This window comes from Pelobates fuscus, chromosome 10 (assembly GCF_036172605.1).
Source record: "Pelobates fuscus isolate aPelFus1 chromosome 10, aPelFus1.pri, whole genome shotgun sequence".
Classification (NCBI taxonomy): Eukaryota; Metazoa; Chordata; class Amphibia; order Anura; family Pelobatidae; genus Pelobates; species Pelobates fuscus.
This window is the reverse complement of record NC_086326.1, coordinates 58851562-58865434: the sequence shown is the minus strand read 5'-3', so window position 1 is coordinate 58865434 and position 13873 is coordinate 58851562. Positions and strand designations below refer to the sequence as shown.

At 40.9% G+C, this 13873-nt stretch overlaps 1 protein-coding gene across 2 annotated transcripts in view; it reads right to left on the bottom strand.

Annotated features, from left to right (window-relative positions):
* Positions 1–803: 803 nt before the first annotated feature.
* The window catches only part of FAM13C (family with sequence similarity 13 member C), a 121759-nt gene continuing 108689 nt past the window's right edge, over positions 804–13873 (bottom strand). For both annotated transcript variants that reach the window (XM_063433991.1, XM_063433992.1), the window contains 4 exons: positions 13722–13817; positions 12543–12739; positions 2037–2138; positions 804–1703 (listed from right to left, as the gene is read on the bottom strand). In XM_063433991.1, the coding sequence (XP_063290061.1) occupies positions 1580–1703; positions 2037–2138; positions 12543–12739; positions 13722–13817 (519 nt within the window). In that variant the 3' untranslated portion in view covers positions 804–1579. The remainder of the gene's footprint in view (positions 1704–2036; positions 2139–12542; positions 12740–13721; positions 13818–13873) is intronic.

The following is a 13873-nucleotide window of genomic DNA, read 5'->3' as shown; positions in this document are numbered from 1 at the left end:
CTAATCAATAAATGTGCAAATTGATGTGTTTGGTTTCCTTACAATTTACATAGAATAATATTATATATATGCAATGCTGCTTTAATTTTACAAAGAATTTATAAAAAATAACCTGTTGAAAAATACTTTGCTTTTACAATATATTCAGAAAGATATATGAAACTTAAAAGACATACAATTCCCCCTTTGTTTCCCCAAGGTAACATATTTTTTTATGTTGTGTGTATAGTTTCACACTGAAAAGTTAAAACCTGCAAAGTAGAGTGTTTAAATTGCTCTGCAATGGGGAATTTACACTGTGCTAAATTAAGAATTTGGCAAGAGGTTATACAGTGAAAACAGTAAATGGACATCCAGATTGCAAACCTGGCACACAATAGCCAACTATGGAAAGGTTCCAAATGGGCTGACTAAGATGATAGACATTTAGTATATTTCCTGCGGATCTGCTGTCCAATACACGGTTTGCCAGCTAAGCCCCAACATTATAATATAAAGCAGGGGTAGGCAAGCTTCGGAACTCCAAGTGTTGTGAACTGCATCTACTATAAAGATCTTACAGTCATAATGGTGACAATGCATCATGGGAGATTTAGTCCACAACATCTGGTTGCCTACTCCTGATGTAGAGTTTGGCGACTTGAAGGCCCTCACCAATTCTTGGACCACAATCCTCATTATGTTCAGACAGTTTATGGCTGTGGCTGATGTGGATTTACAGAAACAAGAACTGTAGGTGTTGCCAAAACTACTAAATAGCTTATCTTTTTTTTTTGGGGGGGGGGGGGGGACGACCAGGGGGGGTGGGGGAGAAGTTATGATTGGAAGAGTGTGAAATGCATGATAGATTGATAAAACTTGCCAATAGTCTTCAGAAGGTGTTCTGTCCATTTTCGTTGGTTACAGAACAGTCCTTTGGTTGAATGCTGTAACATATGAATATTGGAACATACAATATTTCAAGATTTTAACCTCTGGGCAGCAAAGGAGTGAGTATATTGCACAACCCTGCACCATGCAAAATAAATAAAAAGTTTAAAAATTTACAAAAACACAGTTCAAAAAAAAAAAAAAAGATAATTACAGAATATATACAATCTGCACAGGGTAGCAATATAGTTAATCTTTCCAAAATCTGAAATACAATATTTAATTAAAATCTCTCTTTTCTAACTCAGTTGTATGGAAGGCGCCTGCAACAACTTGAAGGCACTTCTGACAAGGAGTCTGCTTGCAAAAAACACTTTAGGAGAATCATAAAATATACAGGATTTAAAACCGAATTCTATATTACAAACAAAAGAACAAAATGGCATATGTGGTGAAAGCCTTATTAAATTAGCCCCGTGTGATGATCCTCTAGAACAGACACAGAAGTAACCATAATGCCCTTCAGCAGGTTTTCTTGAAGACTGTAGACAGCGGTGACCCCCCCTTTTTTGCAATTCTTGCTACTGATATCCCTACCAGGTAGTGTATACCATTTAAAGTGCATCAGGTTTTCAGTGTTGTACATGAATGTGCAGAAATACAGCATGTTTTTATTATTCTATGAATACTGCTTGAAGGAGTATTCATATTAAATAGTTTTAGAAACATCTTGCTTGCTTATCAGAACCTCCAGTAACCGAAGTTTAGCTTTTATCTGCTTGTATTCACAGTACTCTTCAGCCATCGGTATTCTGTCTTCTTTTTGTACACTCCTAAAATGATGACAACATTCGGTTATTAGAAACGAGCCAAACTATGGAGGATATGCAAGATCGGCACACAAACAGTGGATCAGAGTTAAAGATAGAGGTACAAAGGGAATACGTTTAAATATAAGAACAAATCAATATAAACAAATGCATTTTACATTGAACAGGTAAGTGGTGTTTAGTTGAGTACCCAACACTTCTAGAGTTATCGGTGGTGAACTCCCGTGTTCTAAGAAGTCTCACTTTTCATCCTATATACAAATTGGGATGGGAGTTTAATTTACAGGTTAATAATGAATATCCTGTAATTTGTTGGCTGATGCCAGCATATCTTACCTTCCCGTTTGTCTTAAAAAGTGCTCTTCAAATTCTCTTAAAGCTTTTCGTAATCTCTTCTTGTCGGCTCTTGTCTCCCGAAGCTGATCAAGAAGCTCTGGCCTAAAATTAGAACACAATAATCTTAATTATGTAGTAGAATCCAAATTTTAAATATTAATTGGGGAATATAGACTGTGATATCCACATCCAATAATTCTAGTAACAGAAATTTCCCATTCCTTTCAATAATCATTTTTATACATGCCATTATTAGCACATTTTTATGATTAAATACCACAGTTATACTATATGAACTATTTAAAGTTTTCACTGAGGCACTCTAGAGTCAGAAGATGAACCTATGAGAAAGTCCTCTAGTCTCAGAATACGTGTGAAGCCTCCAAATTATTCTTAATCCGTCCTTGGAACAAAAGAAAATGGTTTCTGAATCAATAACAGCAAGCCTCACCTTGAATGATACAAATATATTCAAACACACACACATTTGCATACTAAAGACCTATCTAGAAGTGGCCTTATATGACCAGCTGCATAAAAGAAAGTTCTACAGTAACCTTACTCATGGGAGATAAGAGACAGACTCTTCATTAACAAAAGTGCAGAACATAAGTGCACATGGGTGAATTTGCCTAACGCCAACTTGCATGGGTTCCCCGATGCCAGACCCCTATTTGGATGATGCTAATGCAGAAGTACCTACTTTTGCATCTCTGAAGTCAATTAAGCCCATCTTTTCACGGAATCCATTGGCTGAGTAAATCAGCGGTCATTCTTAGCCAATGAGTTTGGTCCAAATAGGAACAAAATTTCTTTATATATTATGGAATATGAGCTTATAATCTAAATATACTCGAAGAGTTGGCCAAATTAAAGAAATTCATAACTCAAGTAAAACATATGTCCACTTACCAAGGAATGGCCCTAGGGAACTCCTAGTACCATAACCACTACGGAATAGTCGTTATGGTGCCTAGTTTAACCCTTTACACTGAAAAGGCCACATTGCCAAGGCCATATTTGAGTAATTTGTTCAGGAAAAGTTAAAAAGAAAAAAGATCAAATTTATATATTTTAAAGATGCATGGGAAAGGAGGGAAATACATATTCAACAAACGGCAAAAAATAAGTTTTTATATTTTCTGATTCGTATAGGAAAAACAAATCAATTTTGTGAGTAACATACGGAATATGGTGAAGATGCAAGAAATCTGCTCAAATGACAAATGCAAAGCAGTACAAGCAGGGCCGGTGCAAGGATTTCTGCCGCCCTAGGCAAAGATCCATCTTGCCGCCCCCCTCATGTAACTCACTCACTAACACACACTCGCTCACAGTCATACACACACTCACTGACAGACACACTCGCAGACAGACACACAGTCACTGAGTGTGTGAGCGTGTCTGTCGGTCAGTCAGTGTGTGAGCGTGTCTGTCGGTCAGTCAGTGTGTGAGCGTGTCTGTCGGTCAGTCAGTGTGTGAGCGTGTCTGTCGGTCAGTCAGTCAGTCAGTGTGTGAGCGTCTCTGTCGGTCAGTCAGTGTGTGAGCGTCTCTGTCGGTCAGTCAGTGTGTGAGCGTCTCTGTCGGTCAGTCAGTGTGTGAGCGTCTCTGTCGGTCAGTCAGTGTGTGAGCGTCTCTGTCGGTCAGTCAGTGTGTGAGCGTGTCTGTCGGTCAGTCAGTGTGTGAGCGTCTCTGTCGGTCAGTCAGTGTGTGAGCGTCTCTGTCGGTCAGTCAGTGTGTGAGCGTCTCTGTCGGTCAGTCAGTGTGTGAGCGTCTCTGTCGGTCAGTCAGTGTGTGAGCGTCTCTGTCGGTCAGTCAGTGTGTGAGCGTGTCTGTCGGTCAGTCAGTGTGTGAGCGTGTCTGTCGGTCAGTCAGTGTGTGAGCGTGTCTGTCGGTCAGTCAGTGTGTGAGCGTGTCTGTCTGTCTGTCAGTGTGTGAGCGTGTCTGTCAGTCAGTCAGTGTGTGAGCGTGTCTGTCAGTCAGTCAGTGTGTGAGCGTGTCTGTCTGTCAGTGTGTGAGTGTGTGTGTCTGTCAGTGAATGTGTGTGTCTGTCTGTCAGTGAGTGTGTGTGTGTCTGACAGACAAACACACAAACCCTGACACACACACCGCTGGCAGCGCAGCGTGGGGGGGATGGAGACGAACGGGGGAAACCGGCGAGACGGAAGGGACCCGAGCCACTGGATCCTACAACGTGCAGAGAGGCACCCATCAGGCCAACTCACCGTTCGGCGAACGGACCCCACAAACCAGCATGCGCCCGGCAGCTGCAGCAGGACCACCGCGAAACGACGGTACAGGGAAACCCAGGTAAAAAATGGTAAAGTGGGAGAGAATTGGATGCCCTTATAAAGGGGACAAAAGCCCCTCCCACAACTACAGGCCCAGCCTTAAATATGTAAATATCAGTTGTATAAATACAGCCTTTTTTTTTTTATCCTAAATATTGACCTAATTTTTGCCAGCCTTATCTTTGTTAACTAGATCGACAATCTTGAGAGGAGTCTGCTGCTGACTGAGCAGAGTTTAGTGGGGACAGGTAGTGGAGAGGGAGGAGATATGACAGATGGGGAACAGGCATGTAGCTGGGTGACAGTGGGGCGAGGAAGCAGGGGGGGAGGGAAGAGGAAAGGGCTAGCTAGTCCTGATTTGGTGCAACCTAGCAAATTTGCCCGTTTGAGGGAAGATGTTGGGAGCATCAGCTCAGGAGTAGCTGTATTAGAGGAAGCTGTTACTTCTAACAGCCGAGGTGACAGCCCCTCTAGTACGGGTGGGGATCAAAATGTAAGGAAGGCAAGACAGGTTGTGGTGGTAGGGGACTTTATCATTAGGAGAGCAGATAGGGCAATCTGCCACTCTGATCGGCTCAACCGGACAGTTTGCTGTCTCCCGGGTGCTCGGGTCCGGCATGTTGCTGACAGAGTGGATGGATTATTGGGAGGGGCTGGGGATGACCCAGCGGTCATGGTCCATGTTGGTACCAATGACAAAGTAAGAGGAAGATGGAAGGTCCTAAAGAATGATTTCAGGGAATTAGGTAGCAAACTCAAGAAAAGGACCTCCAAGGTGGTATTCTCTGAGATATTACCTGTGCCACGTGCTACAGTGGAAAGGCAGCGGGAGATTAGAGAGGTTAATGCGTGGCTGAAGTCTTGGTGCAGGAAGGAGGGTTTTGGGTTTTTAGAGCACTGGGCCGACTTTGCGATTGGGTACAACCTATATAGTAGTGATGGATTGCACCTAAACGGAAGGGGGTCTGCAGTGCTGGGGGATAGGATGGCTAGAAGGTTGGAGGAGATTTTAAACTAGTAGTAGGGGGGGAGGGTCATAGCAATCTACAAAATGGAGATAGGACAGAAAGGAGATGGGCTTTAGAACAGTATAAGGAGGGTGGAGACGGGGGGAGGGGCAAGCTCAGAACAGAAGCTATGTAATGTTGGTAATTCACAAAATAAACAAGAGACGCATGATATTAAATGTATGCTTACTAATGCAAGGAGCCTAAATAACAAAATGGGGGAACTAGAGGCATTAGCATACACTAAACAATATGATATAATAGGCATAACTGAAACATGGTGGGATGAGACACATGACTGGGCAGTTAACTTAAATGGGTACACATTATTTAGGAAGGATAGGAAAAACAAGAAGGGTGGTGGGGTATGTTTGTATGTCAACCATGATTTAAAGCCAAATCTTAAGCAAATTGAATGCGATGAGGAAAATGTGGAAGCTTTATGGGTAAATATCTGCTTGGGGGAAAAGAAGGGAAACCAACTATTGGTTGGGATATGTTATAAACCACCTAATGTTAATATTGACGAGGAACAACAGCTGTTTGAGCAAATTGAGAAAGCTGCAAATCTTGGTAACACTTTAATTATTGGAGATTTTAATTACCCAGACATAAATTGGGACATAGGGACTAGTAGCTCAGCAAAGGGAATTAGGTTTTTAAACTTGTTAAATGACAACTTCATGTCACAACTTGTACAAGCACCAACTAGAATGGACGCTTGTCTGGACCTGGTTTTAACAAACAACGTTGATCTTTTGACCAACATTCAAGTAGGTGAGCACTTGGGAAATAGTGATCACAATATAGTGTCCTTTGAAATAAACTCAAAAAAACAAAAGCACATGGGGTATACTAAAACATATAATTTTAAAAAGGCCAATTTCAATAAGATAAGGGAAGCTTTACAATATATTGACTGGCATAAACTCTTTAGTGAAAAGAACACTGAGGATAAATGGATCATCTTCCAACAAATATTAGAAAGGTACATTTCTCAGTATGTACCATTGGGAAATAAGTATAAAAGAAACAAATTAAAACCAATGTGGCTTAGTAGAGAAGTAAAACAAGAGATTAAAAATAAGAAAAGGGCATTTAAAGCATTTAAATCAGACAAATCAGATGCATCTTATAAAAGATATAAGAAAGCAAATAATGCGTGCAAAAAGGCAATTAAACTTGCTAAACTTCAAAATGAAAAAATGATAGCTAAAGAGAGCAAAACAAACCCCAAAGCATTTTTTAAGTACATAAATTCCAAAAAACCCAAAAATGAAAGTATAGGTACACTTAAAACTGAAACGGGGGTGTTAGTTAAAGGACCACTCTAGGCACCCAGACCACTTCAGCTTAATGAAGTGGTCTGGGTGCCAGGTCCAGCTAGGGTTAACTAATTGTTTTATAAACATAGCAGTTTCAGAGAAACTGCTATGTTTATCAATTAGTTAAGCCTTCCCCCTAATTCTCTAGTGGCTGTCTCACTGACAGCCGCTAGAGGCGCTTGCGTGATTCTCACTGTGAAAATCACAGTGAGAGCACGCAAGCGTCCATAGGAAAGCATTATGAATGCTTTCCTATGTGACCGGCTGAATGCGCGCGCAGCTCTTGCCGCGCGTGCGCATTCAGCCGACGGGGAGGAACGGAGGCGGAGAGGAGGAGGAGAGCTCCCCGCCCAGCGCTGGAAAAAGGTAAGTTTTTACCCCTTTCCCCTTTCCAGAGCCGGGCGGGAGGGGGTCCCTGAGGGTGGGGGCACCCTCAGGGCACTCTAGTGCCAGGAAAACGAGTATGCTTTCCTGGCACTAGAGTGGTCCTTTAATGAAGACCAAGAAAAGGCAGGAATTCTAAATAACTATTTCTCCTCCGTATATATTAAAGAAGAACCCATGGCAATAGATGTGCAAATGATTGCTACTAAAAACTTGCAGAATAATTGTAATTGGTTAACTCAAGACAATGTGCTGCAGCAACTAAAGAAAGTTAATATAAACAAAGCTCCAGGGCCTGACGGTATCCATCCACGTGTACTTAAGGAACTAAGTGTAGAAATAAGTGAACCTCTGTTTTTAATCTTTCAAGATTCTTTTCTTTCAGGAAGTGTTCCGGAGGATTGGAGGAAGGCAGATGATGTGGTTCCTATATTCAAAAAGGGTTCAAAATCCTTGCCTGGAAATTATAGACCTGTGAGCTTAACTTCTGTGGCTGGTAAAATATTTGAAAGGTTATTAAGGGATAATATTCAAGAATTCCTTGAGAAGAATATGGTTATCAGCAAAAATCATCATGGTTTTATGAAGCACAGGTCATGTCAAACTAACTTGATTGCGTTCTACGAAGAAGTAAGTAGAAGTATAGATCAGGGTGTTGCAGTGGATGTGATCTATTTGGATTTTGCCAAGGCATTTGATACAGTTCCACACAAAAGATTAGTGTTCAAACTCAAGGAAATCGGTCTCGATGAAAATGCTTGTTCTTGGGTAGAACATTGGCTTAAAAACAGAATACAAAGAGTTGTCGTTAATGGTAAATTTTCAAGCTGGACAGAGGTGGCAAGTGGTGTCCCTCAGGGGTCTGTTCTGGGACCCCTTCTATTTAACATTTTTATAAATGATCTTGAAGACAGCATTGAAAGTCATGTTTCAGTGTTTGCAGATGACACAAAACTTTGTAAAATAATACAATGTGAGCAAGATATTACTTTGCTGCAGAAGGATTTAGATAGACTGGAGGACTGGGCACTCAAATGGCAGATGAAATTTAATGTTGAAAAATGCAAAGTTATGCACTTCGGCGTAAAGAATACACAAGCAACGTATACCCTCAATGGAAGCGAATTAGGGATAACAACACACGAAAAGGACTTGGGAATTGTTATAGACAACAAACTATGCAACAATGTGCAATGTCAATCAGCAGTGGCCAAGGCCAGTAAGGTATTGTCATGCATGAAAAAGGGCATTCATTCTCGGGACGAGAATATCATTTTGCCTCTCTATAAATCACTGGTAAGACCACATATTGAATATGCTGTGCAATTTTGGTCACCTGTTCTAAAGAAGGACATCATGGCACTAGAAAAAGTGCAGAGGCGGGCTACAAAATTAATAAAAGGAATGGAACATATCAGCTATGAAGAAAGGTTAACAAATTTAAACCTATTTAGTTTAGAAAAACGTCGCCTGAGAGGGGATATGATAACATTATACAAATATATTCGGGGCCAATACAAACCATTGTGTGGAAATCTATTCACAAACCGGACTTTACATAGGACACAAGGCCATGCGTTTAGACTGGAAGAAAGAAGATTTCATCTAAGGCAAAGGAAAGGTTTTTTTACTGTAAGAACAATCAGGATGTGGAATTCTCTGCCTGAAGAAGTGGTTTTATCAGAGTCCATACAGATGTTCAAACAGCTACTAGATGCATACTTGCAAAGACAGAATATTCAAGGATATAATCTTTCAATGTAGGGTAATAACTGCTTGATTCAAGGATAAATCTGACTGCCATTCTGGGGTCAAGAAGGATTTTTTTGTCCTAGCTTGTTGCAAAATTGTGCTTCAAACTGGGTTTTTTTTTTTTGTTTTTTGTGTTTTTTTTGCCTTTTGGATCAACAGCAAAAAACAGGTGTGAGGAAGGCTGAACTTGATGGACGCAAGTCTCTTTTCAGCTATCTAACTATGTAACTATGTAACTAGTTTAATAGTACAGTCTGAGAAAGCCCAGATTTATATCCCCACTCCTATTTTCTATAATCAAAATTTTTATTCATACAGACACACCAAAACAATGAAGACAAATGAATAAAACAATTTAGGCCAAATCCCTAAACCCACAATTCACTAAGTATATTGCGTAAGGGGTGTATGCATTAATGTCCATGGTGCCAAAATAATGCCTTGCTTTCTAGTCTCACCATTAGCACTTTAGCAAGACAACAGTAGGACAGAAATGTTATTGCATTTAAATTTAAACCTTTTTAGGGCCAGACAACGGAGCAATGTAACGCAATGTAATGAAAAGGGTAAATGTACCGAAATGGATTGGGAAATAAATAAATAAATGGCTTGGTTGTTACAGAGCAATAAACATACATTATTAAATTATGTTATGCTAATTTTCACAGTAGGGTTCATCTTTAATTAGGTTTTGAAAATACTGTTGTAATAACAGTCCCTTAATTAAAATTTAAGACTGTCATTATAAAATATATAATCAGGTTATTGCAAAGTATATTTAATACAAAAATACAATTGTTGACTAGATAAGGACAAAAAAACCACAAAACAAAACAAAAAAACTTAACTTCAAGTTCCAATTATGAATGTTACTCCGCACTAATTCAATTGGTGCAATAATGCAAAACAGAGTCCTGATGTGTAAGAGTAACAGGGCAAAGGGGGGTGGGGAGGTTTTGGAAGAGTAACAAAACCGTACAGCTTCCTTCATTCTCTAAAACTCAATACAACTGCCTTGCAGCTAAAATATAAAGTTGTCAATATTCAAATTAATGCTGATTCAATGGCACTAGGAGAATGTGTATCACTAGTGATCTATGTGTAGCCTTGTCCAGTGTAGGGCTTAACATGGACGTGGTCGGTCAGCCTGGTGTGCATTTAGGTCACGCTGAAATGCCCCTTCTTTGGACAGTCCTGCCTATTTTGGTCATTGCCAGTGATGCAAATACCCCTTTAGGTCCTCCCACACCACTGTCACAGCTACATACATAAAATACAGAACAGGGTAAAGTGCAGATTAACCTACCGTATTTGCAGGCAAGCCACTAAAAAGGATCACTCCACAAATCCCATGCAAATCAAAAACAAACAGTCGGTATGGCTACAAAGACACACAGTATAGGGCGCTACAATCACTTCTGTGGTGATATATTTACCGCTCAAAAGGAAATGATCAACATGTAAAAACAATAGGGAAAAAAATGTCACACAAGTGATTGTGGCGCCCTATACTGTATGTCTTTGTAGCCATACAGACTGTGTTTTTCAGCAACATACAACCCAGTGTTAGGAGATATGCTTAAGGGGGTGGAAAATTGGAGGTCATTGGTGAGGCCATTTCTTTTTTCTAAAACCTCTTGCGAGGAGAACAGGAAGAGGCTTATTTTAAAATGGATCCACATGGGGGGCGGAGCCAGCAGCCATACCGAGAGGACGCACATGCACTGAGCTCCGTGCAGAGAAGTCCTAAAAACGACAAAATACGACGAAAAATCACCTTGAGAGTACCCCTGGACTCAGCACAGCCTCCTGAGAATATGGGGAGACGCAATAAAAAATCCAAGCCGGATAGACCCCCGGCCACCGCGGATATCGGTGATCTCCTGAGGAGGCCTCAGACCACGCAGAGGCCTGCAATGGCGGTGCAGCTGGAAGACAGGTACAACTCCTTTAGCGAGGCATCCGGGTCGGAGGAAGATGATTATGGTGCCCAGTCGCTGACCTCACTGACCAACTTACCAGCAAAGCCACCGGTTACAGAGGAGACTCTGAGGAACATGTTGGGGGAGCTGCGCCGCAACATTGCAGCTGACATCGGCATGTTCCGCGAGGAAATAAGCGGAGTGTCGGCCCGACTACAAAACACAGAGCTCAACACGGCCGCGCATGAGACCAGACTCGCGGTAGTGGAACAGCAACTACTTACCGTGCAGAAGGCCCACCAGCAACAGCAAGAGAAGCTAACTGTGCTGGAAGACAAACGACGGTGGAAGAATGTAAAAGTCCGCGGCCTACCCGACGCGGTGGAAACCACCGAGCTACCGCACCTGTTCCGCAGGCTGTTTAACACCCTCTTCACAGCCAAGCAGGCCAAATCTATGCTTCTGGATAGCTGGCATCGGATCTCCAGGCCGACAACAAACACCCTGGTGGGTGGAAACGACGTGATAATCCGCTTCCAACAAGGCAGAGATCGCCTCGCTCTCATGGCAGCCACACGCAACAAATCTCCCCTCCATTTTGAGGGCTATTCTTTGACCTTCTACCCTGATCTCTCCAAAGCCACCATGGACTGGAGAAGGTCCCTGCGCCCTCTCACCAAAGAGCTCTTAGCTCACAACGTACCATACCATTGGGGCATGCCGAAAAGCCTGATAATACCCGGAGACGCCGGGGCCATCAAGGTACAAGAGGAAGCGGAGATTCCAGCCATACTGCAGAAGCTCAAAATGGAGAAACGACTACCAGAGCAAGCAGAATCAACGACACCACTGGCCTCTGTAGCCTGGAATCCGGCGACGGTGCGCCCATTCATTCCGGCGGCACAGCGGAAAGTAGTAGCATCCACTTCGGTGCCCTGAACTGTGTCCAGAGGCTGCAGCCTGTTGCCAAGTTGTCTCTCAAGTTTATTAACTTTCCAAATCTACCGTTAGAATTTTAAAATTTTCTTTGTAATGCTCATCGCATACGCTGAAGGTATTAAACCTCTCATTATATTCCCCTAGGAACCAACCCAGCTAACCCCCCCCCCACCCCCACCCCTTTTTGTCCCTACTGTAGGACCACTAACGCTTGTACCCTACTAAGTAAGGGGGATCCTTCCTCTCTAACACGTACCCAGTACGCTAATCTTGTTTAAGCCTCCTGGTATCTGAGGCATCTATAGCTCCCTGCCTTGTACACTCGTAGATATTTCACATACCCACTGCAGAAGCTGTACTTTTATAAACTACCGGCTCACTCACAACTTTTAATAGTTAAGCATTATATTAGAACAGTGCCACATTACCAATGCCACTAATTGTTAAAATATGTTGACTTTCTTATACTATCATGACAATATAAGCTCTTCTGTATTACTTAAGCACTGCTAAAACGTACCATATATTTTGATGTAACTTTTCCAGAATTAGCCTGTTTTTATTATTTGAAAATGTGCTGTATATCGCATGCCATGTTAATCTATATGTTTCTCATCCACTTGCTCATGCTGTTGTGGCATCGCAAGATACTGTTATACCTATTTCCATGCACAAAAAAATAAAGAATTAAAAAAAAAAAAATTGATCCACATATATCACCATTTATATTTCTTTAGTATAGCCGGATCTCAGTATTCTAGTAGGGTTCCTATATTAATAGTACTGGTATTAAAGCAATTCAGGTTGAGGTCATTGAATATTGAGTCAAGCAAGTTCAAAATGAAGTGCATTCCACCATGCTTGGCAATGAAAAGGAAATACGTACATGGATGCCTCATGTAGGTTGGACATTGACAGGGCTGGCTGTCTTACAGGCCGTTTTTCATCAAGAGGAGAAACATATGCAGGTTCAAGGTCATCACTAGAATATGTTAACTGTTCATCCGTCAGTCCATCTGTCTCTGGTGCAGGCAACTCACTGCTATTTTGAGCACTATCGTCATCAGAGTCCTCTTCTTCATGCTTAAGAAGAAAAAAAATAAATGAATTACTCCAGGGCTGCTTTACAGCAATGTGTGAAATCTTTTGAGCAACTAAGTTATGTTGACTAATGAAACCAGAAAAGAACAGCTGTTTATCAATCACTCCATTTAGGTTTTATCCCAGGCAACTACAGTTGTGACTTTATTTTTCAATGCATTTTTTTGACAGCACCACTTTAATGTGTAGTAATGCTGCAGGTGCAGGGTTTCAACATAGTGGATACACATGAGATAATACAACATTATTTAGGGTTAATACAACATTGTAGTGTATATGTTCACTTTAAGTTCTATTTATATACTACAATGAATTCCTTAATACATTTGGTGCTATTAATGATATAAGGTCGTGTTTTAGTGATGTCAATAAGATACCATCCATGATCATTTTGCCACTTGGCAACATCCCGGTTTAGAGATCTACACGGGAATGGGTTCTACAGACAAATATATATATGTGACACACACAAAAAATACCTCTTATAAAAATAAGTTGCATAAATGAAAAAAAAAAAAAGATATGTGAAATAGGACACTGTTTGTATGGGTATCCATTTACAGGCTTACAAGCACCTGTTGCACTTTGATTTGTTTTTGTAATTGAGTCTGGTTTTGATGTGTTTCGTAAAAGATATTTCAGGTTTTTTTTTTTTTTTTTTTTTTTTTTATATGTTGCGCTCACCATTCCTCCGGTGGAATTTCACAGAATGTTTTTGCTCCAGATAACGTTAGCAAAGGGCAATACACAGATTATTATGTACTCGGAATAGCTTGCTGGTGGCTCTGCTCATCATTACTAAATCTTCACAGTGTATTTATTTCAAAGGGACTGGATATTGAAGTTAAAGTCAAGGTGAAACAGCAAGGGAATTGAAAAACACACCAAGAATAGAATATTCTACATAACAGGTTTCATTATTCGATATATACAATTTATTTTTTATATAACATAGCATACTTACTATTGTTGGAATCAAAGATGCACTAGATAACAGTTGTTTGATAATCCTGTATCTGTCATAGAGAGGCTTCATGAGACTTCTCTCTTGCTTTGTCCCCTAAAATAAACGAAGACTTTGTTTTTAGAAAATGTTGCAAATAAGTCAATTTTGAT